Genomic DNA, 12,843 nt, shown 5'->3' with positions numbered 1-12,843 from the left:
AACATGTGTTCAGGAGAGAGGAGGGATGAGGGAGCTCACTATCCCCCCAGCTCTGGCCTATGGCAAAGAGGGGAAAGGTATTACACATGTATTAACATATGACTACCAGTAGTGCTTACCTAACCCTTCATACCCAATTACAGAACTGATCCTTAGTGTGAACGTTAGTGTGATCTCCTGAAACACTGAATTCCATAATTACTTTAATTCACTAGGTGATTATTTTGTGTCAAATGGGATAATCTTCCCTAGTGCTTTACTTTTGACTAGAGCGCTCTGGATGAAATAAGTACACTAGGAAATAGGATGGCATTTGGGACACAACCATCGTGTCATATTGCTCACGTGTATTTTGGCAGGTAAAATCCCCCTAAGAGTACGTTGATCTTTGACATTGAGATCATGGAGATTCGGAACGGTCCCAGGTCCCATGAGTCGTTCCAGGAAATGGATCTAAACGATGACTGGAGGCTCTCCAAACCAGAGGTAGGCATCAGAGGACTCTACACACGGCAGGGATTAGTGGACCCTCGAGTTACAAGCTACATGGCTAACCTCACTCCCCATCTTGAAATGTCTCATGTTTTTGCGAGGCAGAGGATCCCTGGTTCGAGCTCAGTAAGATGAGGCGATGGTGGAGGACAAGGATTGATTCATTTCTTTTATAAGGTTGGTTTACAGTAGGTCAAGTGACTGTCTGTGTCGTTAGCCCAGGTATAAACCAACCTTCAGTCCTATTAACATGTTGGTCCTAAATTTACAATTAAAGCATTCTGAGAAGCGCTCAGGATTTACTGGCATATATTTATGTGATTTGGGTATTTTTCAGGGTTTTGCGGGTATGAAATTGCCTTTTTTATGTTTTATTTAACTTGGCAAGTCAGTGAAGAACAAATTCTTATTTACAATGACAGCCTACTGGGTAACAGTGGGTAAACTGCCTTGTTCAGGGGCAGAACAACAAATTTGTACCTTGTCAGCTCTGGGATTTGATCCAGCAACCTTTCGCTTACTACCCCAACGCTCTAATCACTAGGCTACCTGCTGCCCCAACTGCCTTGAAGATGTGACAATGTGACCCATATACAGTTATTCACATTCATTTCAATGATTTTCTGTATAGATACATATTTTTGTGTTGGTTCAAGTTTTTAGTTCAAGTACAAGGCTGATGGTGAATGATGGTGTCACCAGTTTGTAAAGTATCATACAGTATTCCTAAGAATATCTGTATTTGTCAGCCACTGAAATAAAATCTCTTTTATAAATCTCTCCTTTTATTTTTATTTAAAAAAATTATATATTTTTTCCCCCTACCGCAAACATGGGCAAGTTGCAACTGTGCCAACAATTATAAGGGAGAGGCACTGATAGTAGAGTACAGGGTGAACAGTAGAGGGCGCTCTTTCTTCTGTTTTTATACCTAAACCCAAAGTGGAGAACAACTCCTTTGCTTACTTGGAGAGAAGAATTGAAGTGAAAAGCTCACAGAAGCCATGCCATCACAAATATTAGTCCCCCTATTTCACACCTATTTCACACCATCTGTAACACGGGTGAATAAGCAGATTACATAGAGCAACGGGGAATACAGTATGTACTTCTGTGTGAATCTGAGTCGAAAAAGGATGAACCAGATCATTCCTTTCTTTATACTGTACATTTCACTTAACTAAGGTCGTCAGTCAGTCATTATCAAGTCCTGGCACTGTCATTAGCAGCCATTATCAGGTCTTGGCACTGTCATTGGCAGCCATTATCAGGTCCTGGAACTGTCATTAGCAACCATTATCAGGTCCTGGCACTGTCATTAGCAGCCATTATCAGGTCTTGGCACTGTCATTGGCAGCCATTATCAGGTCCTGGAACTGTCATTAGCAACCATTATCAGGTCCTGGAACTGTCGTTAGCAACCATTATCAGGCCCTGGCACTGTCATTAGCAGCCATTATCAGGTCTTGGCACTGTCATTAGCAACCATTATCAGGTCCTGGAACTGTCGTTAGCAACCATTATCAGGTCCTGGAACTGTCATTAGCAACCATTATCAGGTCCTGGAACTGTCATTAGCAGCCATTATCAGGTCCTGGAACTGTCATTAGCAGCCATTATCAGGTCCTGGCACTGTCATTAGCAACCATGCCGTTCACATGAACCATAATGAGTTACAGTAGCTACCTCGAATCCAGTAAGGAGGAGCTGGTCATTTGGATCTATCAATAATTTATTGTAATAAGCCTAGGTAATTCTGTTTCTAATAATGGTGCTCTATAAGGCAAGAATGTATGATTTAAAAATAACCCCAGCAGCCCCAGGGAAGCTACTAAAAAAACATTTCACCACACCCAGAGGCCTAGCAACAGAACAATGACAATGGCTACATCTATTGTGTGGTTCGAGGTCATGCATCCATTGATCTTCTAGAAACCAGAATACATCAGAATCTTGAAAATTCTAAATGTATTTAGACTTTTAGGTGTATTTAGACTTTTAGGTAGGTGTATTTAGACTTCAAGATGTATTTAGACTTTTATGTAGGCGTATTTAGACTTTTAGGTAGGCGTATTTAGGTAGGCGTATTTAGACTTTTAGGTAGGCGTATTTAGACTTTTAGGTAGGTGTATTTAGACTTTTAGACTTCTGGACTTCCATCCTAACATGTATATATTTCTTAATTCCATTATTTTACTTTTTAGATTTGTGTGTATTATTTTGTATTGTTAGATACTTCTGCATTGTTGGAGCTAGGAACATAAGCATTTCGCTATACCTGCAATAACATCTGATAAATATGTATATGTGACCAATAACATTTTATTTTATTTAAGATGTATTTAACATTTTAGATGTATTTAGCTTTCTTCACCATATCTGTTATTGTTAAGTGAAAATAAAACACAAAGTAAACCAAATTACATATTTACACATTTATTTACAATATTGTAGATGTTTTTTCTTCATATACATCTCTGAAGTAAACTTTTAGCAGACTGTAAACAATGATGCCAGTAGGCATTGTCCATTCAAAACAGAGATGTTGAGATCGTGACTAAATAGTAAATATATTATCCACAATAAATATGTAACAAAGGTGTATTAACGTCGTATGTAATTCCTGAGTGAGTGTGCGTGCGAGTACGTACATTGCAGTACAAAATGCAGATGTTTTTTTTTTTTCTTTTTACATTTAAAATAGTATCTTAAAATCTCAACACTAGCTAATGTACATGCTGGCATATCCTTCATTCACATCCACTTTAAGAGTTCATTACTGCAGTGGTTCCCAACCAGTGGTACTAGGACCCCTGGGGGTACCTGGTCTATCCACAGGGGTACTTGAGAAGACTCATGAGCCCATAGCCCTACTGGTAAAATACACGAGGGGGTACTTCAGGGGTACTCCAGGCAGAGCAAAATTCAGTTGGTGGTACAGTAACAAAAGAATGGTTGGGAACCACTGCATTAGTGCATACTAGACCTTAGGTAGCCTAGTACAGTATGAACAGAATCAGATTAATCCAGCATGATCTAAATAAAGTTTGGTTGTATGTGAGTCCTTCATATCAAACCACCTCTTGTCCTTCATATCAAACCACCTCATGTCCTTCATATCAAACCACCTCTTGGGCTTCATATCAAACCACCTTATGTCCTTCATATCAAACCACCTCATGTCTCATATCAAACCACCTCTTGTCCTTCATATCAAACCACCTCTTGTCCTTCAAAACACTCATGCTTCATATCAAACCACCTCTTGTCCTTCATATCAAACCACCTCATGTCCTTGCTTCATATCAAACCACCTCATGTACTTCATATCAAACCACCTCTTGTCCTTCATATCAAACCACCTCATGTCCTTCATATCAAACCACCTCTTGTCCTTCATATCAAACCACCTATTGTCCTTCATATCAAACCACCTCATGTATTTCATATCAAACCACCTATTGTCCTTCATATCAAACCACCTATTGTCCTTCATATCAAACCACCTCAAGTCCTTCATATCAAACCACCTCAAGTGCTTCATATCAAACAACCTCAAGTCCTTCATGTTCTTCATATCAAACCACCTCAAGTCCTTCATGTTCTTCATATCAAACCACCACAAGTCCTTCATGTCAAGAAAACAAACACACAAAAAGCTATTCAAACAAATTACAAAATAAGTAATTGACCCTGGCTGGATATATTTGTAACATTAGATACCATGTGCTTTAGGCTGTGTGTGTATGAAATATGAAAACATACTTGAAAATCGATATTGTAGGAGACCTTAACCCACACCTAGTGAATTGGGATGGTACCCGTGAGGCCATCGGAGAGGCGTGTACACATGAGAGAGACTTGGTATAGAGAAGTGTGGGGACACTCTCCTGAAGGAAGGTGGTAATATAGTAACCTTAACCCAGACCTCTTGGCGTTACCATTAAAGTCTTGGCTTGACAGTTACCGGACCCTGGTTTGAGTCCCGGACGGGCCTACTTCCTGAATTCACTACAAAATGATTATGAAATCATTCTTTACAATTATTTGATACTTCATAACTATTCCGTATCCATCCTTCATTGGCCTAAACATATTATGAATTAGGTGTATACCTAATATATTAACCTGGTGATAGGCACAATTGATGAACATTTATGAAAGTTATATCTTTAAAAAATGCCTCAAAATGTATTCAAATTGCATCACCATTGCTCCATGCTCCATAACAGGCTGCAGTCTGGCAGGTAGAATGATCATGATATAGCCTGGCCTACTTAGCAACAGCAGTCGCAGCAACACTTCCACTGAAGTTGTTATTGTCAGGTATGGTCCCCCGTACTCTTCTGTTCTCCTTAAAACGTCCAGAACGTGACACTTTGAGATTCCGTCTACAAGTTTTCTCATTGAACATTGGCTCAAACTCTGCATCGTCGAAGGTTTCTGCATCTGGAAATGTTTCGTTTCCCTTTGAGTCCGGTGTAGATTTGGAGGAGATAGGAGACATCTTCTCCCCAGAAGGTTGGGTCTCACCAGATTCTTGGGTTGTTGGAATACTCTTCCTTGTCACAAATGCTCTCCACCAAGGGTATCTCACAGGCGCTGCCATATCTGGAGGATTAAGTTTCACCTGCAAGATACGTTTCTGTATGTCAATATAGCCAAACTGGTATTGAGAAAAAAGAATCAATCATGCCATAAAAATTCTGTCAATAATAGAAAATATAGGAAATCATGTTCATATAGCTGTCATGTAAACATGCTATACATTTGTGATCAGCTATGATGGATAATATATCATACACCTGCCATCAACTCACCTGTATGTTTTCAGCCCTCTGGTGTCTCCACTAGTATCTCCACTAGTATCTCCAAGGGGGTTCAACGTGAGGTCAGTCCTCGGCTGAGGACAACATGACCCGCACACAGACCTTCTAAGATTCCAAGTTGTTTACAGCTGCATCCACTTGGAAGACTCAATTTACAACATCCAATCAAGGCTTGAATTTACACAAAGGCCGATGTTTTAAGTAGAAAAACGACTGTAAATAACCGACTTCTGATGTATTCCCTGTCACTGAGAGGCAACAAATGTTACAGGTATCGGAATAGAGCTGTCTATATCGCCTACAAACAAAACCCCACCCATGCACACCTGATTGGTGCACGTAAAACTGGGAAAGAAGTTACCTCCCTGGAAGCCTGCAGGAAGAATACCTGACCTGACAGACAGAGTAACACATTATCTGAGAACTAGACACACAGAAGAAACAATACATGCGAAGTCCTCCACACCCTTACATTTAGAAACAGCGTGACTAATCATGGCTGAGTCCCAAATTGGCACCCTATTCCCTACATAGTGCACTACTGTTGACCACAGTCCTATAGAACCTGTTCAAAAGTAGTGCGCTATATAGAGAATAGGGTGCCATTTGAGACACATTCCATGTGTGTACCCTCAGGTACAGGGCGTCCACCATTGTTGCTCTCTTCAGCACCAGCGCTATTGAGCCATCGTTGTCCTGTTGAAGGTGTGGTAGAGTACGTGTGTGTTGTGATTGCATTGCACCATGACGCAGACATTGCTTTGAGCAATTGAATTGTAGCCTATCCTAAACATACACATAAAAGATTGAGCAAAATGTCATTTTACATCCTTTTAATAAATCAGCATTTGATAAATTACAATCTTAATTGCACCCATCACAAAAATACTTTTAATAAAATGGATTCGTAGAAAGGATTTCAATGATCAATAATGGAAAACAACAGAGAATGTGTAAACTCCGTCGCCATGATGTTGTTGTTTGGAGAAGGTGGTCTCCACAACACCTATAGCTGCTCCAGGCAGTTTTATAGGCTGAACATTTAGACATCATGTTTCCTGACTTTAGTATGTGTCAAATAGTGGCAGAACACTACGAGGTCAAGTCCTTACCAAGACTAGATGTTTGGCAGTCTACTGAACAAAAATATAAACGCAACATGTAAAGAGTTGGTCCCATGTTTCATGAGCTGAAATAAGGTCCCAGAAATGTTCCATGCACACAAAAGATTATTTGTCTAATATGTTGTGCACAAATGTATTTACATCCCTGTGAGTTTTTTCCTTTGCCAGGATAATCCATCCACCAGACAGGTGTGGCATATCAAGAAGCTGATTAAACAGCATGATCATTACACAGGTGTACCTTGTGCTGGGGACAATAACAGTTCACTCTAAAATGTGCAGTTTTGTCACAGCACAATGCCACAGATGTCTCAAGTTTTGAGGGAGCGTGCAATTGTCAAGCTGACTGCAGGAATGTCCACCAGAGAATTGAATGTTCATTTCTCTACCATAAGCCGGCATAATTTTTGAGAATTTGGCAGTATGTCCAACCGGCCTCACAACCACATGTAACCATGCCAGCCCAGGACCTCCACATGCGACCAGCCACCCGGACAGCTGATGAAACTGAGGAGTCTTTCTGTCTGTATTAAAGCCCTTTTGTGGGGAAAAAACTAATTCTGATTGGCTGGGCCTGGCTCCCAAGTGGGTGGGCCTATGTCCTCCCAGGCCTACCCATGGGTGCGCCCCTGCCCATAGGTGTGCCCCTGTCCTATGAAATCCATAGATAAGGGCCTAATTCATTTATTTCGACTGATTTCCTTATTTGCACTGTAACTCAGTAAATTCTGTTGAAATTGTTGTATGCTGTGTTTATATTTTTGTTCAGTGTGTGTAATATATATATATAACCCCATGGTATTCCACTAAAGTATGAATATATATATATATATTATATTAATTAATTTACCCATTCCATGTGTCAATTTATAAGAATGGGAAGTTTGATTCAAAAGTTTTCTGTAAACATTTAGGCTCAGACACATTTCACCCAAACTATATACTATAACTCAGCCTCTTTTTCTAGTACCAGAAAACAGTTGCAGATGGAACTTCAACAGTGCCACTCAAAATATGTTTCTAAGCATTTCCTTACAAGTTTAACCTGCTCTGTTTACCAATTCCTTTAGGGTTTTGTTGTATTTTGACAATGGAACACATCGCAGATCCTTGATAACCTATCAGCTTCATGGAAAAAAAAAACACATGATGCTGAAAACGTTTGCATAAAGAAATCTTCACCAAATAAATTGATCAGCACAGTGCTTCATACATAGACCATCCATCCATATCTCACCCTACAGGATCACACAGTTAATGAGTCAATAGAGTCTCTGAGTCATGAGACTCATTAACCAATAAGCACACAACAAACACACTTGAGCAGACAATCACTATACAGACAGACATCAACCAGGAAGAATGTGTTAGTGTGATGATGCTAGATTTATGGAAACATGTTTTTATTGTCACAGACACCGGAAAGGGGCAGTGAAATGTGTTGTTTTACAGGGTCAGCCATGGTAGTACAGTGACCCTGGAGCAAATTAGGGTTAAGTACCTTGCTCAAAGGCACATTGACTGATTTTTAACCTTGTCGGCTCGGGTATTCAAACCAGCGACCTTCGTTTACTGGCCCAACACTAACCCCTAGGCTACTTGACGCCATGAAAGGTGTGTGGAAATGCTGGAATCAATGGCTTTTTCTAAAATGGCACCCTACTCACTATATAGTGCACACTACTGTTAACCAGAGCCCTATGGGGCCTGTTCAGAAGTAATGACAACAGGGTGCCATTTGGGACATATCCAATACCTTGTTCCTCCTAAGGTGAATATGGCAGAATGTGACAACCTTTGACCTTACACGACATGATGTCTGACTGACGTACCACAGACTCAACTTCAACTGATACAGTCATGCTTATGGGAGAGAAGCAATGGAAGCTCAAATCTGACCACAATAGAAACATTTGGGAATTTTGACACTTCATATGATGACAGACATGATGGCTTGAGATTCCTCTGGTATGGAATAAATCAAACATCCTATTCCTGCCCAGCAACAGACAGGGCTCCTGCCCTTCCTGCCCAGCAACAGACAGGGCTCCAGTCCTTCAAAACAAGACGTCTTCATTCTCTATCAGGAGCTGTATGATGAGTTTCTGATGCCTCATGTCGTTCAGAGTGGCCAGGGCGTTCTGTTCAGGCGGCTGCATTAACGTCGGACCAAACACAATCCCCAGGTTCTCAGAATTCATGAAATTGTCCTTTTCACACATGGTGACCCTGTGAGAAAGATGATTATTATATCAGTCAGAAAGGTGAGAAACAACAGATGTATATTTGTAAGACTACATCACTGATTCAACCCCATGAAGATCAGATGCAGTGTGTGTTTCATCACTTCTTGAGATGCATCATCAGGTAGCGTAGGGTCTCGTAGTGGGCTGGCGGGAGCTGCAGCAGCCCCTCGTGGATGGCCTCCAGTCTGGTGTCTGGGTTGGGAATTTCTACCAGGAGGAAGTACTACTGTTAGTTCCATTCACCTGATAAATAACCGTGCCTAAGACCTGAACATTCTCCTTAGCTCCCCAAGCTAGTGCCTAGCCTTTAGCTCAGTACGCCAGCAGTCATTGCGCTGGAGACCCAAGGTGCATTGAGCTAATTGTGGGAATAAGTATGGGAGTACATACTTGCAGCTTGTATGAATCTGGAGTACACGTGGAATGTGATGACTGGAATGGGCAGGTCTCTCAGATAGAGCTTCAGAGCTCCAGCGATGATGTTGATGTCGTTGTACACATTGGCACTGATGTCTGCCTTCTCGCCATCTGCAGAGATGACACACCAGACACATTATGTACCAACCAGACTGCAGTATATTCACTACAATTACCACAATGCAACATATATGCCCTTTACACTTCACATAACGACATCCGGCAGTCTGATACGGCTCTCCTGTGCTCATGTGCTTTTCATTTGAACCTATGGACTTTCATGTCTCATAACCTTAAACCAGACCTAAGCCCTGAGGCAAAGGAAATTAAGTTAACACAAACCTCGGTCAAAGGCGAGCCTCACGTCCTCAATGTGTTCTGAGAAGCCAGACACTCTGTAGAGGCCCTCAGACTGCAGACCTGCAAGCAGCAACACAGAGAGTTGGTTATCTCCACTCCCTGTACCCTCTTTCACCCCCATGCAGTCTCTACTAAATAAACTCAACAAGTTCTTTGGATCAACAAAATTATTCAACAAGGGTGGCCTTTATTTCAACCAATGGAGCCTTGAGGCAGATTACAGTACTTTGGGGAAATTACATATTTTGATTAAAATGTTGATTAAGTGTATTATATATATTTTAGAAATAACACATCCAGTTGAAATAACCCTTTTGAGAGTAGTTCAACACAGTTCAAATGGACAATTTTCTTTCACTAAATGTAGCAATCTCCAGGCTGTTCCAGGTGGAAATTGCTACATTTAGTGAAAGAAAATTGTCCATTTGAACTGTGTTGAACTACTCTCAAAAGGGTTATTTCAACTGGATGTGTTATTTCTAAAATAAGAGCCTGGTTCCTCTAGGTTTCTTCCTAGGTTCCTGCCTTTTTAGGGAGTATTTCCTAGCCACTGTGCTTCTACATCTGCATTGCTTGCTGTTTGGGGTTTAAGGCTGGGTTTCTGTACAGCACTTTGTGACATCTGCTGATGTAAAAATGGATTTATAAATACATTTGATTGATTGAATTTGATGCCAATTTAAAAGATTGGTTTACACAGCACTTAGTTTAGGAGTCTCCTTAGCCCTGGTCCAAGAGAGCCAATACATTTTAGTCATTTAGCAAATGCTCTGATCCAGAGCGACTTATTTGTGAGTGCATACATTAAAGTACTGTTCCCCCGTGGGAATGGAACCCACAACCCTGGTGTTGCTAGTGCTAGTGCCATTCTCTACCAACAGAGCCACACAAGACCAAATCACAGACATCCATTTTCACCTTGAAATGTGAATATTCTTTCAGTTTAGCTAACAACATGCAGGGTGCACCTAGCTTAAATGTCACAGAAACGTTCTAAACTGAATGAACTGAATGGCTGATAAACGGAACGGTACCTCGTAGCTCTATCTCCTTGATACACATGTCCACCACCATGGGCCGTGTGGTGTTGTGGGCCTTGACCAGGGTAGTGAGGTCACAGCTGAACACCTTCTTAATCCTGCGCAGGTCTGGCTGACAGTCGCTGGGCACCAGCTTGGAACACTGCTTGTGTACGTTCAGCCCACAGTCTGGAAACCACAGGTCAGAGAGGTAGTCAGTCCGTGTTAAAATACACACCCATACAGAAAGGATTTATTCAAATCTTATAATCTGACATGATTATGGTCGACTTCTTCTAAAACAACATGTAACACTAACACATTACAGAAGGGTTAGAGATAACAAGTAGTACATTTATTAACCCCAATCTCAGAGAGAAAGCCCAGCCAGCTACGGTCAGACCAGGCTGCTTCAATATGCCATGGTGGGCCACGTCACAGCGTATCTGTCCACAGGGGCGTGTCTTGTTTTGGCCGTTTGGCAGTGTTGTGGTTTTAGTCACGCAGAGGGTCTTGGACAGCTGGGGGTGAGAGAGCGAAGCACCACCTCTGTGTGCAATCACTGTCCCGGTCTGGCAAACACAAACACCGTGACGAAGAGAACAAGCTGCCTCTCTGGGAGATGCCACAGGAATGTAACCTAGGCTGAGGTTTCTCTGCCTGCCTGTAAACATACTGTACTTGGGAGTCTCCCTGACTCAATAAGAACATCCAGCTAAATGATTCATCACTGATAGTGGCGTTTTTACTACCAAGAAATACCCAGCATTACTGCTGGTCCGCTGACTAGGGTTCCTTATTCTCAGACACAGACAGATTAAAAACAGAGAAAAAAAACAGAGGGAGACTGTCAGACAGAAACAGATAACGATGGAGAAGGAGATAGACCGACAAAGAGATGGGATAGGGAGGAAGAGGACAAGCTAAGCATGCCAGATAAGAAGGAAGAGAGAGAGCAAACAGAGAGAGAGCGAGAGAGATGGGGATAGGGAGGAAGAGAGAGAGAGAGAGAGAACAGAGAGATGAGGACAGTGAGGAAGAGAGACAATGAGGTTAGAAAGCCAGTCATCAGTTGTGTATCTCTGTGTGTTAGAGGACTGCTTCAGATACAACTGGAAGTACTAAAGAAGTCTCTTCTGATTCCCATAGGGCACAGGGCTGTCTGATGACACCAGTGTTTGCCTGGGGCTTATAAGCATGGCTAATAACTGAACAACAAACCATCTGTCTACATTGAAAAATAGCCACGTTAGTCCTCCTTTCAACACATCCATGTCAGGATTGTGCCCAGGACATAATAGAACCCTTTGTCTATCGCAGAGTTTAGGGACTTTCCAAACCTACTTGTCTACTGGTCAACTAGCCTGAATTGTGCTACAGTCTTGCTAAGTTGTAAATGTCTGTAATGGATTTATATTGTGTGTATGAACCCTATACTTCACTGCACCAGTGAAGTATAGGGTGGCATGTAGCCTAGTGGTTAGAGCGTTGGGCCAGTAACCGAAAGGTAGCTGGAACGAATCCTTGAGCTGACAAGGTAAAAATCTGTCGTTCTGCCCCTGAACAAGGCAGTTAATCCACTGTTCCCTGATAGGCAGTCATTGTAAATAAGAAATTGTTCTAAACTGGCTTGCCTAGTTAAATAAAATAAAAATACAGTCTGATCTGTTATTCAGCCAACAAACATTTCAACAAGTTCACTAGGATACAACATTATTGACAAGTGGAATCATTAGGTGGAGTGTTCATAAATACCCAGGTTGCAAAGGGTGGTTCATTTACTGGAAACTTTCAAGTTATCACAAGACATCTAGGGGCGCTTTTTGGGTATTTCAGATTATCACAGGTATCTGTAATTATCTCTGGCCCTCTGTGTGGCCTTATTACCTGTAAGAATCTATAAAATAAGCAAAACAGAATGACTATGCTGTAAAACATGATCCTAAATATAAACCAGCAACTTAGTGAATACCATTGGTACCATATTAGGGTTTCAGTGTGACATACAGTACCAGTCAAAAGTCTGGACACACCTACTGTACTCATTACAAGGTTTAGATTTGTACTATTTTCTACATTGTAGAATAATAGTGTTGACAAACTATGAAATAATACACATGGAATCATGTAGTAACCAAAAAAAGTTAAATCAAAATATATTTTGTATTTTATTTGAGATTCTTCAAAGTTGCCACCCTTTGCCTTGATAACAGCTTTGAACACTCTTGGCATTCTCTCAACCAGCTTCATGAGGAATGCTTTTTCAACAGTCTTGAAGGAGTTTCCACATGTGCTGAGCACTTCTTTCCTTCACTCTGCGGTCCAACTCATTCCAAACCATTTCAATTGGGTTGAG

At 41.3% G+C, this 12,843-nt stretch overlaps 1 protein-coding gene across 4 annotated transcripts in view; it reads right to left on the bottom strand.

The window, feature by feature from the left end:
- Nucleotides 1-6,139: 6,139 nt before the first annotated feature.
- Nucleotides 6,140-12,843, bottom strand: part of LOC106573535 (beta-chimaerin) — a 47,387-nt gene continuing 40,683 nt past the window's right edge. For all 4 annotated transcript variants that reach the window (XM_045697199.1, XM_045697202.1, XM_045697207.1 and 1 more), the window contains 5 exons: nt 10,503-10,676; nt 9,451-9,528; nt 9,082-9,219; nt 8,793-8,898; nt 6,140-8,674 (listed from right to left, as the gene is read on the bottom strand). In XM_045697199.1, the coding sequence (XP_045553155.1) occupies nt 8,503-8,674; nt 8,793-8,898; nt 9,082-9,219; nt 9,451-9,528; nt 10,503-10,676 (668 nt within the window). In that variant the 3' untranslated portion in view covers nt 6,140-8,502. The remainder of the gene's footprint in view (nt 8,675-8,792; nt 8,899-9,081; nt 9,220-9,450; nt 9,529-10,502; nt 10,677-12,843) is intronic.

Source organism: Salmo salar, chromosome ssa02 (genome assembly GCF_905237065.1).
Source record: "Salmo salar chromosome ssa02, Ssal_v3.1, whole genome shotgun sequence".
In the NCBI taxonomy this organism is placed as follows: domain Eukaryota; kingdom Metazoa; phylum Chordata; class Actinopteri; order Salmoniformes; family Salmonidae; genus Salmo; species Salmo salar.
The sequence above is the reverse complement of the archived record's forward strand: the minus strand, read 5'-3'. Positions and strand labels throughout refer to the sequence as shown.